This window comes from Vicugna pacos, chromosome 9 (genome assembly GCF_048564905.1).
Source record: "Vicugna pacos chromosome 9, VicPac4, whole genome shotgun sequence".
In the NCBI taxonomy this organism is placed as follows: Eukaryota; Metazoa; Chordata; class Mammalia; order Artiodactyla; family Camelidae; genus Vicugna; species Vicugna pacos.
Window position 1 is genome coordinate 70103784 of NC_132995.1, and position 13177 is coordinate 70116960.

General features: G+C 37.7%; 2 protein-coding genes across 2 annotated transcripts in view; one reads left to right on the plus strand and one right to left on the minus strand.

The window, feature by feature from the left end:
* FRRS1 (ferric chelate reductase 1) overlaps window positions 1-6781 on the plus strand; it is a 47693-nt gene extending 40912 nt beyond the window's left edge. Inside the window, exon 16 of the mRNA XM_072968147.1 lies at window positions 5518-6781. Coding sequence (XP_072824248.1) covers window positions 5518-5568 — 51 coding nt within the window. The 3' untranslated portion in view covers window positions 5569-6781. The remainder of the gene's footprint in view (window positions 1-5517) is intronic.
* A 150-nt stretch (window positions 6782-6931) lies between these two features.
* PALMD (palmdelphin) overlaps window positions 6932-13177 on the minus strand; it is a 44135-nt gene continuing 37889 nt past the window's right edge. The window contains exons 7-8 of the mRNA XM_006197352.4: window positions 11522-12619; window positions 6932-7289 (exon numbers count right to left, since the gene is read on the minus strand). Of these exons, the coding sequence (XP_006197414.1) occupies window positions 7246-7289; window positions 11522-12619 (1142 nt within the window). The 3' untranslated portion in view covers window positions 6932-7245. The remainder of the gene's footprint in view (window positions 7290-11521; window positions 12620-13177) is intronic.

Consider the following 13177-nt stretch of genomic DNA (forward strand, 5'->3'; position numbering starts at 1 on the left):
GGATCTCCTGTGCTCAGGCTAACATATTTTAACTTTCCTTTTTCACTGATTGATCTGTTGGCACTATTTTGACAGATCATCAATTGATGCAGAGTTGTTCAAAGATGCCTTTGTCATTTAACAGTAGACCAACAAACCTTTTCATTAATCCTAAATTGTGATTCTTTGCTTATGAATAATTGATATCTACAAATTGAAAATACCTATTCTTCACTCCTCTCAATTTTTCTTCCTGTTTTTATAAGATACAACCTGTTTTTTTTTAAAGGTATCTTTTGATAAGAGTGATTGTTAAACTAAATGCATTCATATCTTCAGGAGTGTTGTCCCAAATAGCAAAATCATGAGTTTTCTTCTTAAAGATGGGTTCTTCTATAAAATAAAAATGAGTTTTTATTTTTGAAAAAAATGAAAGTCTAAAAAGTTGTTGTTGGGGTAGAATTCATAACTGAGGCTATTTTTGTTTTTTTTGTTTTCTTATCTGGGGAAATCAGTCTTAAGGGTGTAGATAGCTTATGGCATAACTTATCAAATAAATGATTCAAGTTCACTTTAGTACCTACTTGGTTTTTGTCAGGATTTGGCTCTGATGTGTGTTAAGTGATAGTCATCCCCTCCACATCCTGCTTCAGTCCAGGCTGCAGTGGGAACAGACATGCATCAGATGCCAACCAGGAAGCCCTGGGGGACCGTAGTTTTTGGCTGAAATTCTATTTATCCGTATATTCTGGTAAAGCAAGAAAAAAAAAAAAGAGAGAACAAAGGTTCTTGTTTAAGATAATCCATTGTAGATGGGAATGAAAGGAAGGATTCGTCTAAGCTCTTGTCCAATCAGGTTGGGAAACACACTGTCCTTGTCCTCATTCTGCTTCTTTCTTTCTTGCCCTAAACTTGGTATCAGCTTAATTTCTTGTTTCGTTATCAAAGAGTTAATGTGATTTTATATTATGCCTGGTCTTACAGCTCTGGTTTAGAGATGAGGGAGTTCCTAGAGCGTATCTTTAGAAGTGTATCTTCTTCATGTGATATCTTATTTGTGTATAAAAGAAACTGTACTGTACTCTGGGTTTCTCGTAAGGACTAAAGAAGTTTTTTGATTCCCAATCAGACACTGAGATATGGTAATCAAGCTTTGGGAAGAAGAATTTCCTGAACATTCTAAATTTGTGATTTCCACTGCCAGTAATGGCTAAGATCCTGCCAAATAGAATCTCCTTTGAAAAACTAGAGTAAATTTCAAAAGGCAGCTGCCTGAAGCCCCAGAGAATGAAGAGAAACAGGAAGATCTGGATGATGTGTCCACACTCAGAGGAGGAAAATTGTTTGGAGTTCCAGATTTTCACTGTTTTTTGCTTCAGAACAGTTGAAGTCAACTGTGTGTGTGGTGCTGGGTGGCAGGGGATCTGCAGTGTTCCTGGCACATAAATCCAGATGACTGATGGCTGGGCCAGCTGCAGCTGTAGGGAGTGGGGTGAAGGGAGGGGAGTTCCTTTCTTGGAAAGGAAAACACCAGAGAGGGCATCCCAAATCCTGTTTGCCCACAGGTCTGGTTGACCCCTGAATATGTTCACATGCATGAAACAGACACAAAGCAGCTAGACCAAACCAAAAAGATGACGTGAGGTTGGAGCTGTGACACAAGAAGTGGAGTTTGCAGTCCAACTCAATTAACTGCCTGCTGAAACAAAAGAAGCAACATTCATTGGAGAAAAATACGAGAATTCAGTATTTTATGATGTACAGATGACAATTCAAAATTACCTGATTTAAGAAGATTCAAAAAACTCTAGCCCATTCTCCAAAGCAAGGATTAGCTAACCTTTTCTTTAAGGGACCTGATAGGAAATATTTTAGGTTTTGTGGATCACATATGGTCTCTGTAGCATAGGCTTTTTTTTTTTAAATAACCCTTCAAAAATGTGCAAAATCATTTTTAGCTTGTGGGCCATACAGAAACAAGCTGTGGGGTTGATTTGGCCCTTGGGCCATAGTTGTCAACCAATCAAGGGAGACCAAACTTTGAGATTTCTTAGATGGTTAGATTCAGGAGGTAAGGATTTTAAAGCATGTATTATAACTGTTCTCAATTATGTAAAAAGAAATTTGCTTGCTATAAATAAAAATGCATAGAGATTGAAACAATGCAAGAGGACCATATGGAGATTGGAAAGCTGAAAAGAATAAAATATGTGAAAGAGTTCATGGAGAGAATTAATATCAGAATGGAGATGACAGAAAAAAGAGCCAATGATCTTGGTATCTCCGTTGATACTAGATTGATACTTAGCATCTATCTGATGAATGGAAATTATCTAATGCTGTAACAGAAGAAAAAAAATTTTGGGAAAGAATTGAATGCATTCTTAGGACTTGTTAAATGATAGCATCTTTAGGTATTACTTTAGAAGGAGAGGAGAAACTGAGGAAAGAATGACTGGAAAATCCCAAGATTTGCTTAAAGGCCTAACTTTACTAATTCATGACACGGGGAAACTCAAGCAGGGAATGAACAGTCATGCTTATACAATCATAGTTAAGGTCTTGAAAACCAAAAATACAGATCAAGTCTTGAAAGAAGATAGAGAAAAATTAAGCATTCTAGAGAGGGGAACGATGATTTGGTTAACATCTGACTTTCCATAGGAATCTATGGAGGCCAGACAGAGTGGTAAAACATCTGAAAAAGAGAAAAAAAAAAAGTGAAAAAGAATTCCACATGCAGAAAAAATATCCTTCAAGAATAAGAACAAAAATGAAAATATTTTTGGGTGAAAGACATCTAAGAGAATTTGTTGCTAGCATATTTGCCATACTGGATGCAAAAGAAAGTTCTTTAGGCTGGAGAGAAATGATATTATTGGGAACCTGGATCTGGGGGAAGGAATGATGAGCACTGAAAAAAGGTAAATAACTGGTAAATAAAAAGCCCTTTCTGGACTTCTCTGACTTAAATTCTTTATAATAAATATCTATTTAAAGAAAAAAAAGAGTCTACATTGTTTTGTGGATTTTATAATATATGCAGATATAGTACCTATAACAAATTAGCATAAAGGATGGCAAGAGATAATGGACTTGTAGAGTTGAAAGATGTCTACATTTTAAATAAAGTTATGCAATGTTAGTTCTAAGTGAAAAGTTCTAAGTTTTAATGTAAAAAGTTAGAGATGTATATTTTAATTCCTATAGGGAAAAAAGCAAGACATATATAAAAAGCCAGTAAAAAAAATAATGTGGAATTCTAAAATTATTTTAATAATTTAATTAAAAAGGCAACAAAGGAAAAATAAAGGAGCAAAAAACCAGAGGGGATAAAGAGAGAACAAATAAAATAGTAGGCCAAAACTTAGCCATAATAACAATTACATTAAACATTCATGGACTAAATACTCCAATTGAAAGGCAGAGAATGCCAGATGGATAAAAATGTAAAACCCAGATAGATTATAAATAAATGAATGGAAAAAGGTATAGCATGAAATAATAAGCATGAGAAGGCAAAATATCTGTATTTATACTAGATAAATTCCATTTCTAGCAAAAGAGTATTATCAGAGATGGAGACATCCTTCTGAATTGATTAAAGCATTAATTTATTAGAAATACATTACAGTGATAATTATGTATGTGCCTAATAACAGAGTTCAAAATACATGAAAAAAAGTTGACAGAATTAAAGAGAGGCACCCATTCATGGTAAAAACACTCAACAAATGTGGAACAGGAGGGGATTTCCTCAACCTGATAAACCCATCTAGGAAAAACCAACAGCTAGCATCATGAGTGCACACTTTTCTGTTATGATCAGAAACAAGACAAGAGTGTCCTCACTTTATTGACTTTGCATCAACATTATATTGGAGGTTTTAGCAAGGGCAAGTAGGTGAGAAAAAGAAATAAACGGCAAACAGATTGTAAAGGAAGAAGTAAAACCATCACTTTTCACAAATGGCATAATCCTATATATGGAAAATCCTAAGGAGTCCAGGAAACTACTACTAGAAGAAATGAACAAGTTGAGCAAGGCAGCAGGGGGCAAAATCAATATGCAGAAAAATCAACTGCATTTCTAAACACTAACAATAAACAATTTGAAAGTGAAATTAAGAAAACAATTTCATGCACAATCATCAAAAGGAATAAAATAGAAAAAAAATTAAGGAAATGCAAGACTTGTATACTGAAACTACAAAACATTATTGAAAGAAACTGAAGATCGGATAAAATGAAAAGACATCTCACATTCAAAACATTTATAGTGTATGTCAAAGGCGCTTGGGAACCAACTGGAAGAGCTTCCAGCGGCCAAAGCTGGAACAATTTGAGCAATGAGTTGTACTGGGTTATAACTCAAGTGTAGTGTAAACATCCATACTGATTTAAATCTGATTGAATAAATAAACAAATGGGGGAGAACAGACAAATCTGTGCAGAAGAATTTGTAGTCTGTCCTCAAGGAGAGTGAGCTTAACTTCCTACTCCTAAAGTGTGGGCTGTGCAATGTGACTTCCTTCCAAAGCAGACAATATATATAAGAAGAGGGAAAAAGAGTAATTTTACAGTGAAGCAACCTGACAAAACTGTCAGCCAGTTACCAAGGTCAACATTAACAGCGATAAACCATACCCTTGATATGATGTGATGAAAATAGCATTTTAACTCTTTGGTCTTCCTTCCCCAAACTTATGACCTCAGTCTAATCATGAAAGAAATATCAGACAATTTGCAATAGAGAGACATCCTACATAATACCTGACCAGTAATTTTCAAAACTGTCAAGCTTGTCAAAAACAGGAAAATCTGAAGCATTCTTACAGCAAAGAGGAGCCTAAGGACGTGTGACAACTAAAGTAATGTGGTTTTGTATATGGGATCCTGGAATAGAAAAGAGGACATTAGGTAAAAACTAAGGAATCTGAATGAACTATGAGACCTTATATAATAATAATGTATAATGTTAATAGTATATCACTATTGGCTCATTAATTATAACAAATGTAGCACACTAACATAAGATGTTAATAACAGGGGAAGTGAGTGTTAATAATATGGAAACTTTGTATAATCTTCTGGATTTTTCTTTTAATCTACAACTGCTCTGTAAAATAATGTTGCATACAGTTAGCAGTGGATACAGTGGCTCAGGAATGTGTGTCTTCTCATTCTGGGGAGAAGGTGAGACAGTGTATAAAGGATACCTGCATCTTATTAGATGAAATCAGTTGTTTTTTAGTTGCTTGAACCATCAAATGTATGTAGAAGGATAAATATGGAAGCTGAGTAGAAAACCGGTGAACTGTGCCAGCTTAATGCTTCATCTTTATCTTCATCATTTAATCCTTCATCTCCAAATCCACCCTTCTTTGCCCTGCTTTGTGATGTAAACATTTCTCCTTTGGCATCTGATGCAGTGTTAGGCTTTGCCATAAATGGTACTAGAAGGATGTCACAAGGCAGTAGTGGCAAGAGGCACTTCACTTCCATTCTCCAACTTTCCTTCCTTTTCACTGAGCACAGGAGCCAGTGGATGGGTGTGTGGATGGTCCTGTCGCACCTCAGCAGCCCTGACTGACCAGCTCCAGCTTTGCACTCAGGCCCACTCTGCCTACCTGGCAGCTAGTTCTGCAGCAGCTCCATCTTCACCCCTAGGCAAAAGACGTCTCCAGCCTCCTACACCTTCTGGCCACGCCGGACTACTGCCACATACAAGCCCTGGTCCATGCCCCATGGTAAGTGGCTAGATGATCTGCCAGCCAGTTTCTGGCTCACGTTGCCTGAGCCCAGCTGGTGTTACGCAGCTGGCCCTTACGGACTGCATCTTTTCCCTTCTGAACCATTTATTCACTCATTTGTTCATTGATCACTTACTAGATGCCAGACAGTGTTCTAATAAACTTTTGTGTACAAAACCCCAAACCAAGAACAATGACTTAATCACAAGGGTGGCAGAGCTACAGAAGAACGTGCAGACTTGACAAGTCACTTAAGCTAAAGTCAGAAGCATGATAGGGAAGGGATGGGACCCTAGCACCTGGGATAGGGGTGTTGTGTGAAAGCTTCTCTGAAATTTGACCCTCCAGATTACCCAGAACATTTCAGGCTAGCTGAGGAGCTCTTTCCTCGTAAGGACAACTGCCCTCTGCAGACAACTCTTCTGAGGCTGACGCTTCCCAGGTAAATGCTTGTCCTCATCAGGAGCTGCTGCTTTTATCTCTGCGTTGCCTCCACACCAGTAGCTAAGATAATCTCATCTTAGCCTCACCAGGGAAATTCAGTTTTTTCCCTGTGAGGAAACAGACTGTGCACTGAAAGACTTGGCAGGACCTGGGAAATTTGTGCTGGCGTGACCCAGGGGAAGATGTGTAGGAGTGGGTTGTGAGAGTGCTGGGTGGAGGGCAGTACAAATCATGATTTAACATCCTGGCGAGAATACTTAGGAATGAAATGTTGTACATCTTCTTATTAAGTTTAATGTTAGGATTCCAACTTGTTTACAGGAATTGGTCAAACATTAGACCAGGATAGTGTTGAGAATTTGGGAATTCCTCCATCCAATAGCCTTAGGTCACAGTCATTGCACTCTGGGATTCACATTTCACTGAATGTAAGAAAAGATGATATTCCAAGAAGAATGTCGGTTATTATCTGTAAATCATGTACACTATCAAGATCATCCCAATCCAGTCCCCAGATATAAGGATAATTATTGCATGCACCTTTAAAATGTATGCAAAGAGTTTTAAGTCTCTGTCAAATCAACTGAACTGATCCTTAGCTGGAGGATGTGGTTGTCTTAAAGCCTTGTTGACTTCGTATGGCATGGTTACTTGTCAGAGTTGAAGATGAATATTTTTTGTGATGAGATACAGTGGCTTCCTATGATCTTTGTATTAGCAAAATTACAACATCAGTTAATAAAATATAGTCAGGCTATTTTAAATAACTTTATTTTTAAATTTAACAAGCTCTTATTAGAAATGCTTTGGTATCAATACAATAAAAACATCCTGGTTTCCCCCTCCCCGCTGAATCATATCAAGTAAAAGGAAAATTTAAGCATTTGTTCTCCCTAGCTTTTTTTGGATTTTTTTAAACAAATAATGACTACTTCTTATTCACATGGCTTAATATGGGTATAATTATACTTTTTGTGTGTCTCAGGAAAAAGAAACAAAATATCCAGAAGAGAAATTTGCAAACATTTCTTAGTTTCTTCCAAGGATGTTTATGTAGATGGTACACCTCTCAGATAACTTTTTTCCCCAGCTTTGCCATTCTCATCCTTAAAGCTGCAAATTAAAGGAAAAACAGAGAGAGTTATAAAAAAAAAGGTTTATTTTTCACTGTAAATGACCATTTCATAGATTGCAGGAAAGTTTGAAACATACCTCAGATGATTTTATCCAACAATGTGAGCATTGTTTTAGTAGCATAAAAAGATAGTAGAGATAAGAAGCTATGGTTAACTTAGGGCAGAAGCAGCCTCAGAGCTAGAAGGAACCCATTTCTATAAAAATCAACAGAGCAAACACAGCATACATTGAGTAAATACAGGATTAGTGCACAATATCATTATTAGCCATAGATAAACAGCTATGGGTCAATGACTGTGTTTCGTGCATTTTTCTCGGTTATGAACTACTAAAGAAAAAAAAGCATTGACATAAACCCTAATTCATGATGGCTGGTTTATCTTTTAACTCATCAAACTTGGTTATCCGAAGGGGCTTTATCCTTAGATATAGAATGGTAAGAACAAATTTCTTCATAATGAAACAATGTGAGCCAGTAATGAAGAGCTGGAGTAATTATAAAATGTCTTTGTCAAGATATAAGTACTTTCAAGTGGCAAATTTATCTTTTTAACATATTTCACTGCTAATGATATATTGGATGTAGAAACTATTTAAAAACGTAGATTTAAAATTCATAGCACTCCCCTGATGTTCTGGTATCATGCCCTTAATATTTAGGACCTCAGAGCATACATAGCTGCCTCAGTCATGTTCCAAAAGCAGAGAGATTCTTTCAAGGCATTGATCATTACACTCATGTGTGATATGGCCCAAGAACCAGCTATTACCCTGTTTACAACATTTTGTTTAATAAAAAATAAGAAGGGAAGCGTGTTCTCTCATTTCACAGCCGTAGATTAGTTGTGTATTAACAAATGAAATGACCCTAACTCTAAGAAGCTCTTTTCCACAAATATGAGAAAGGATGGGGCTCTACTAGGGTAACAAGACAATGGTTATTTTTATTGTCATTCTACTTATACGAAATGTTTTTGTTTAAATGAAGTCAAAGAGCATTATTTCCCTTGGAACCTTAAAGGAAATGATTATTTCTCATGGCAGGATCAAGAATATTGTCTTGAATTTATGATTAGCTTAGAGAATTTCCTTTGCTCTGTAGCCAGGAGGATGGTCTTGACTGCTGGGAGATGTTGGATGGTGAAACCTGAGGAGAGGACTGTACTTCCATAGCAAGAGGTCAACTGAAGGCAGAAGGCAAGACTTTATAGTTTTGACTCTTGGATTTTTGGACCTCTACCTTGCCCATACCAGAAAAGAGAGCAGGGGGCAAATTTCATTTTAAGGGGCTTTTTAAAGGTCTCTGTTCAGGCAAGGGCAAAGTCCTCCTCCCTACAATTACTCCTCAACTTAGATTCAGTAAATCACACATGCCCAGTGTGCTGTGGACATTCAATGAAGTTCTTAAAGGACATCTTGGATGTCTGCATCCTCAGTAGTGGGGTAATCCAGTAACTCACTGTCTCATTCTTTAAGGGAGGACAAGGCATTCTAGACTGTTAGGGTCTGCTATTCCTTTCTCAGGCCTATGGTAGGTAGACGACGTGAGTTCCAAGTAGATATGTAGGGCCAGAGCATGTTGGCAATGGGGAGGCCCTCAGTTGTAGCAGCCAAAAACCTGGGTCATCCGCTCTCCTTTATCCTTCTTCTTTCTGCTCTTCTCCGATCTCTGCCTCCTCTTCTCATAGCAATCCAGACACATAGTTTTGGCCGGTTGAACTGTATGGAAGAGAGCTTGCTTCCTTACTCTCCATATCCCTTGGCTCCTAATGGTTGCCACAGGTTGGCAATTTTGGCACCAATAGCTTGTGAGTCCCATGAAGCTGAGGTTCCCTACCCCTTCACCCTGAAATGTCACAGACATCTATAACAGAGCTAGAAGAAGTACAAAAGTAGGTTGGTGAGGACTCCCAAAGGAAGCCAGCTGTCTAGTTGGTGGGATGGTAGTGGAGTCCCTGTAAAAGCTTACTGGGGCTACTCAGTGATGGACATCGAGCCAGATACTTAGAACATGTCCCTGTTCTATTTACATTAGCAAATGGACATAACTTTGCCTACATTTTCTCATCATGTCTTATCCTATTCAAAGTTTTAACTAAAAAAATCTGGTCTTTGGGATCTCCAGACTCCACCTTTTCCCATCTTTCTTCCTCCTTCATGCTCTTTTCTGAGTTAAAAGTTGCTCTTAGATAAGGCTCTGATAACGACATTTATACTAAAAAAAAAAAGAGACTAACAATTCTTAACTATTACGCTTACCAGAAATATTTTTATTTAGTAGGGTACCTAAACCATAAATAAAATAATTGACTGAAAGGTGGATTTTCAAGTACTAATACGTATTTTTTTGTGGGGGGACGTTGAGGGAGAAGCTCAACCCATTTGGTGCTTGTGAAACTGAAATGCATAGGTTGCTGTATATTCTATGCATATGGATGTCCCCTGAGGGCATATGCTGTATATTCTATGCATATGTCAACCCCTGAGGGTTATTTTTAAAACCCATTAAAACTATTAGCTCCTTAATCTATATGCTGAATTGGAAAACAGGAATGTAAAACAATATCATGACAGAAGGCAAGGAATTTGGAGCATTCTGTTTATAAGATGCTTTGATTGATAGTACAAAACTTTGTATTGTTACTTTGGAAAAAGTCTTCCTGTTTTCATTATTTTAGTTCAGTAGCATGATTAGTGTTGTCTGGAAACATTAGTCACTTCCTGTCTTTTTCTATGGGATACATGTGTTCACTTGGGTAGGGGAGAAGGAATAAGGGTGTTCAGGAGGAGCTGGCTAACATTCAGATTTAAAAAATGGGAGGTTTTACATTGGGTAATGTCTTGACCATAAATAGAATGTTCATTTTTTTCCCTAGGTCTCCTGTGTCATTGTATAAAAAATGAACTTAAGATGCAAAGTTTGACTGGCAAACAAAGCTCATTGTCAAAAGAGAACAGAACTTTTAAGTTTTAGCAGGTTTCCATTGTGGGGACATACCACTCCACTCTAATTTAGGAGGATAATACAAGTGTACACTTATCAAGAGGTTAGAAATTCTTCAGATAATTACATTTACAATGGATATGCCTAATTTAACTACTTAGAAAAATGGAAGAGGTCCATTTCATTGTATTACTGGGAACCCAAGACTGGGTTTCTGGGTTTCAGAGGAAGAAACCTTCCTGAGCGGTGCAGTTACTACCACAGTTCTGAAGCATTAGCAGGTTCCTTGATTGCTGGATTAGCTGGGACTTAACAGTTACTGCTTTTTAATGAAAATTCTTCCATTAAAACATTTAAAATTACTCTTGCTTTCACACATCCAGTACCTGTGTCTGGGTAGTTTGACTTAATGTCTTTAGCCATGGTAAGTGTAGCTATTATAATTGATTTTTATCATATTTGTATTTATTGTTTATAAATAAGTAGAATACAGTATTCAAGTGATAGCAAGGAATCTAAACTGGTGAGCTATCACCTTCGTAGAAAAAAGTATTATCTTCTAGTCAATGCTAAAAAAGCTACATAGCTGTAAAACTTTACAGACAATGAGAATATATGGGATGCCACTATTTAGAAAATAAAAAAATAAATTTTCTAAGTTAGGGAAGATTATGTGAAGTTAAATCTTATAGATAATGTAAGACAAACTGATATTCTATTTTAAAAGGTAGAAAAATTAAGGAAATTAAGTTAATAAAATTATGAAAGTATAGAGAAACAAGATATAGCAAAGTAACAAAATATCACACTGAAAATAAAATTTGTCTTATTTTTTCTTGCAAAATTAAGGCAATTTGTTAACTTATGTAGGAAGTCTAAAACCACAGAGAAGCACACACAAAAGGCTAGCATCAGATTCTCATGGGGAGAGATCTGGTACTGACGCTCCAATGGGAGAGTGATCCAGATACATTCACACACAGAACACACCACGACAGAAGAAGCATTTCAAGCCACTAAGGTCAGTCAATGCAATATCCGAAGAAGGGAGCACATTTTTTTCACTTTCTTTATCTTTTGAAGTGACAATCACTTTACTTATGATGGTAATAAATCACATAAGCATTAATTAAAAAAAAATCTTAGCATGTATTAGGCTCTGAGGTGGTCCAAAAAAGCTGAAAGCAAGAGGGTTTGGTAACAACACAAACAGAAGATTGTCACATGAGTAAACAGCAGTGGCAAGCCTTGCCATTTTTGTTACCTGTTAAAGATGGATCCTCAGTGCCGTCTCCTGCCATCTGAACGTCAAGCGGAGAATGGTGGACAGGGTTGCCTAAGCTTTCCTCTTGCTCTTTCAGGGATATGGAGTTTTTGTGGGGAGATTTATGGTTTGTGTTTTCACGGGGATTAACTTCTGACCTCTTTCTCGGCAGTGGTGTTGGTCTGGCAGGCTGGAAGACCTGACTAGGAGGAGGTCTGGCATGGTAGGATGGGTTCTCAGCTTCTCCTTCAGCCTCTTCCTCCTCATCGTCAATCACAACCAGCTCAGCGTGGATGATCCCGTCGTACCCCGTCAGAAGCTTCTTCTCTTCCTCATTGTCTTCTGCCTGCTGGTACCCCATGAAAATCATGGTCACGGGCTCTGTCTCATCTATGTCAGAGGGCAGGGAGTGAACAATCTTATATCTAACATCTTCCTCATCCTCCTGGCAAGGAGGAGAAGAACCCTGGTGTTCTGACTTCCCAGAGAGGCCCTTGCTGGGACTCAGTCCTGCCTTTGGAGATGGAGCATACTGGTCCTGCATCACATTTGATTCTTCCCAAGGAGCTGTCATCCTCTTTTGTAGGCTATGGGGCATCTCCTTTGCTTGGTGAGTCATTGATCGGGGATGAGGTATTGGCTGAATGGGACTGATGTGATTGAAGCTGTTGCCCCTCTCCTCTGAAAGTCCATTGTCCATGTTGTGTATGGACCCATTCATATCATTACTCAGTCCATTAGCTTTAATCTTAATCCTTTCTTGGAAGTTTGGTCCAGGAGTTACCTTCTCTCTCTGTGGAGTCGTCGGTCTGCAAAATGGATTGGCATACACAGGCTCATGGTACTCTGTTGGGGATTTAGAATTTCTCTCTGAAGCTTGTCTTAGAAGTTCCTCTACTTCGACTGGTGCCAGGCCATTGGTGCCGTTGTAGGCTGCGCCGTGGTTAGAGCTTACTGCATATACTGACTTCTGCCCGTCGTCATAAACTTTTATCCCTGTACCTTTAAAGTCATCTGATGGGAGAGGTATTGAAGACAGGACTGTACTTTCTCCAGTTTTCAAGTCTTTTTCAACTTTGATTTCCATGGCATACAAAGCTGTTGAGAGACAAATTCGATCCTTGATTTAGTCAACTTTTTCTCTTGTAAAGTGTCTTGCCTTCAGTGTTTATTTTTATATTAAGTATATACCCTTGATGGTCTTTTATGAGATGTCTTTTTTCTTAATTTCAGATTTTACTCATTAATTATATAATGACTAATGCTTTAATGACATGAGTTTTTTTTGTAAGGATGTATGAAATTACTGAAAAACTCCAGTAGGAAGGACTGAAGAAGAGAAACTGATTGGAGAAGAGAAACAGATGGTTCCTAACAGTACAGATTTTCATTGGGGAACCAAAAGATATCTTCTTTCTAATTAATAAATCTAACACAACAGATTTGTACTTTTTTACCTTGCTGAGGGGGAGGAGTCAGATCTTTTATTTTATTTATTTATTTAGGGGGTAGGTAAGTAGGTTTATTTATTTATCTATTCTTGGAGGAGGTAGTGGGGACTGAACTCAGGACTTCTGCATACTGAGCACACACTCTGCCACTGAGCTATACCCTCCCCACTAGGTTGTTTTATCAGTTAGGAGGACTATGTCGTTC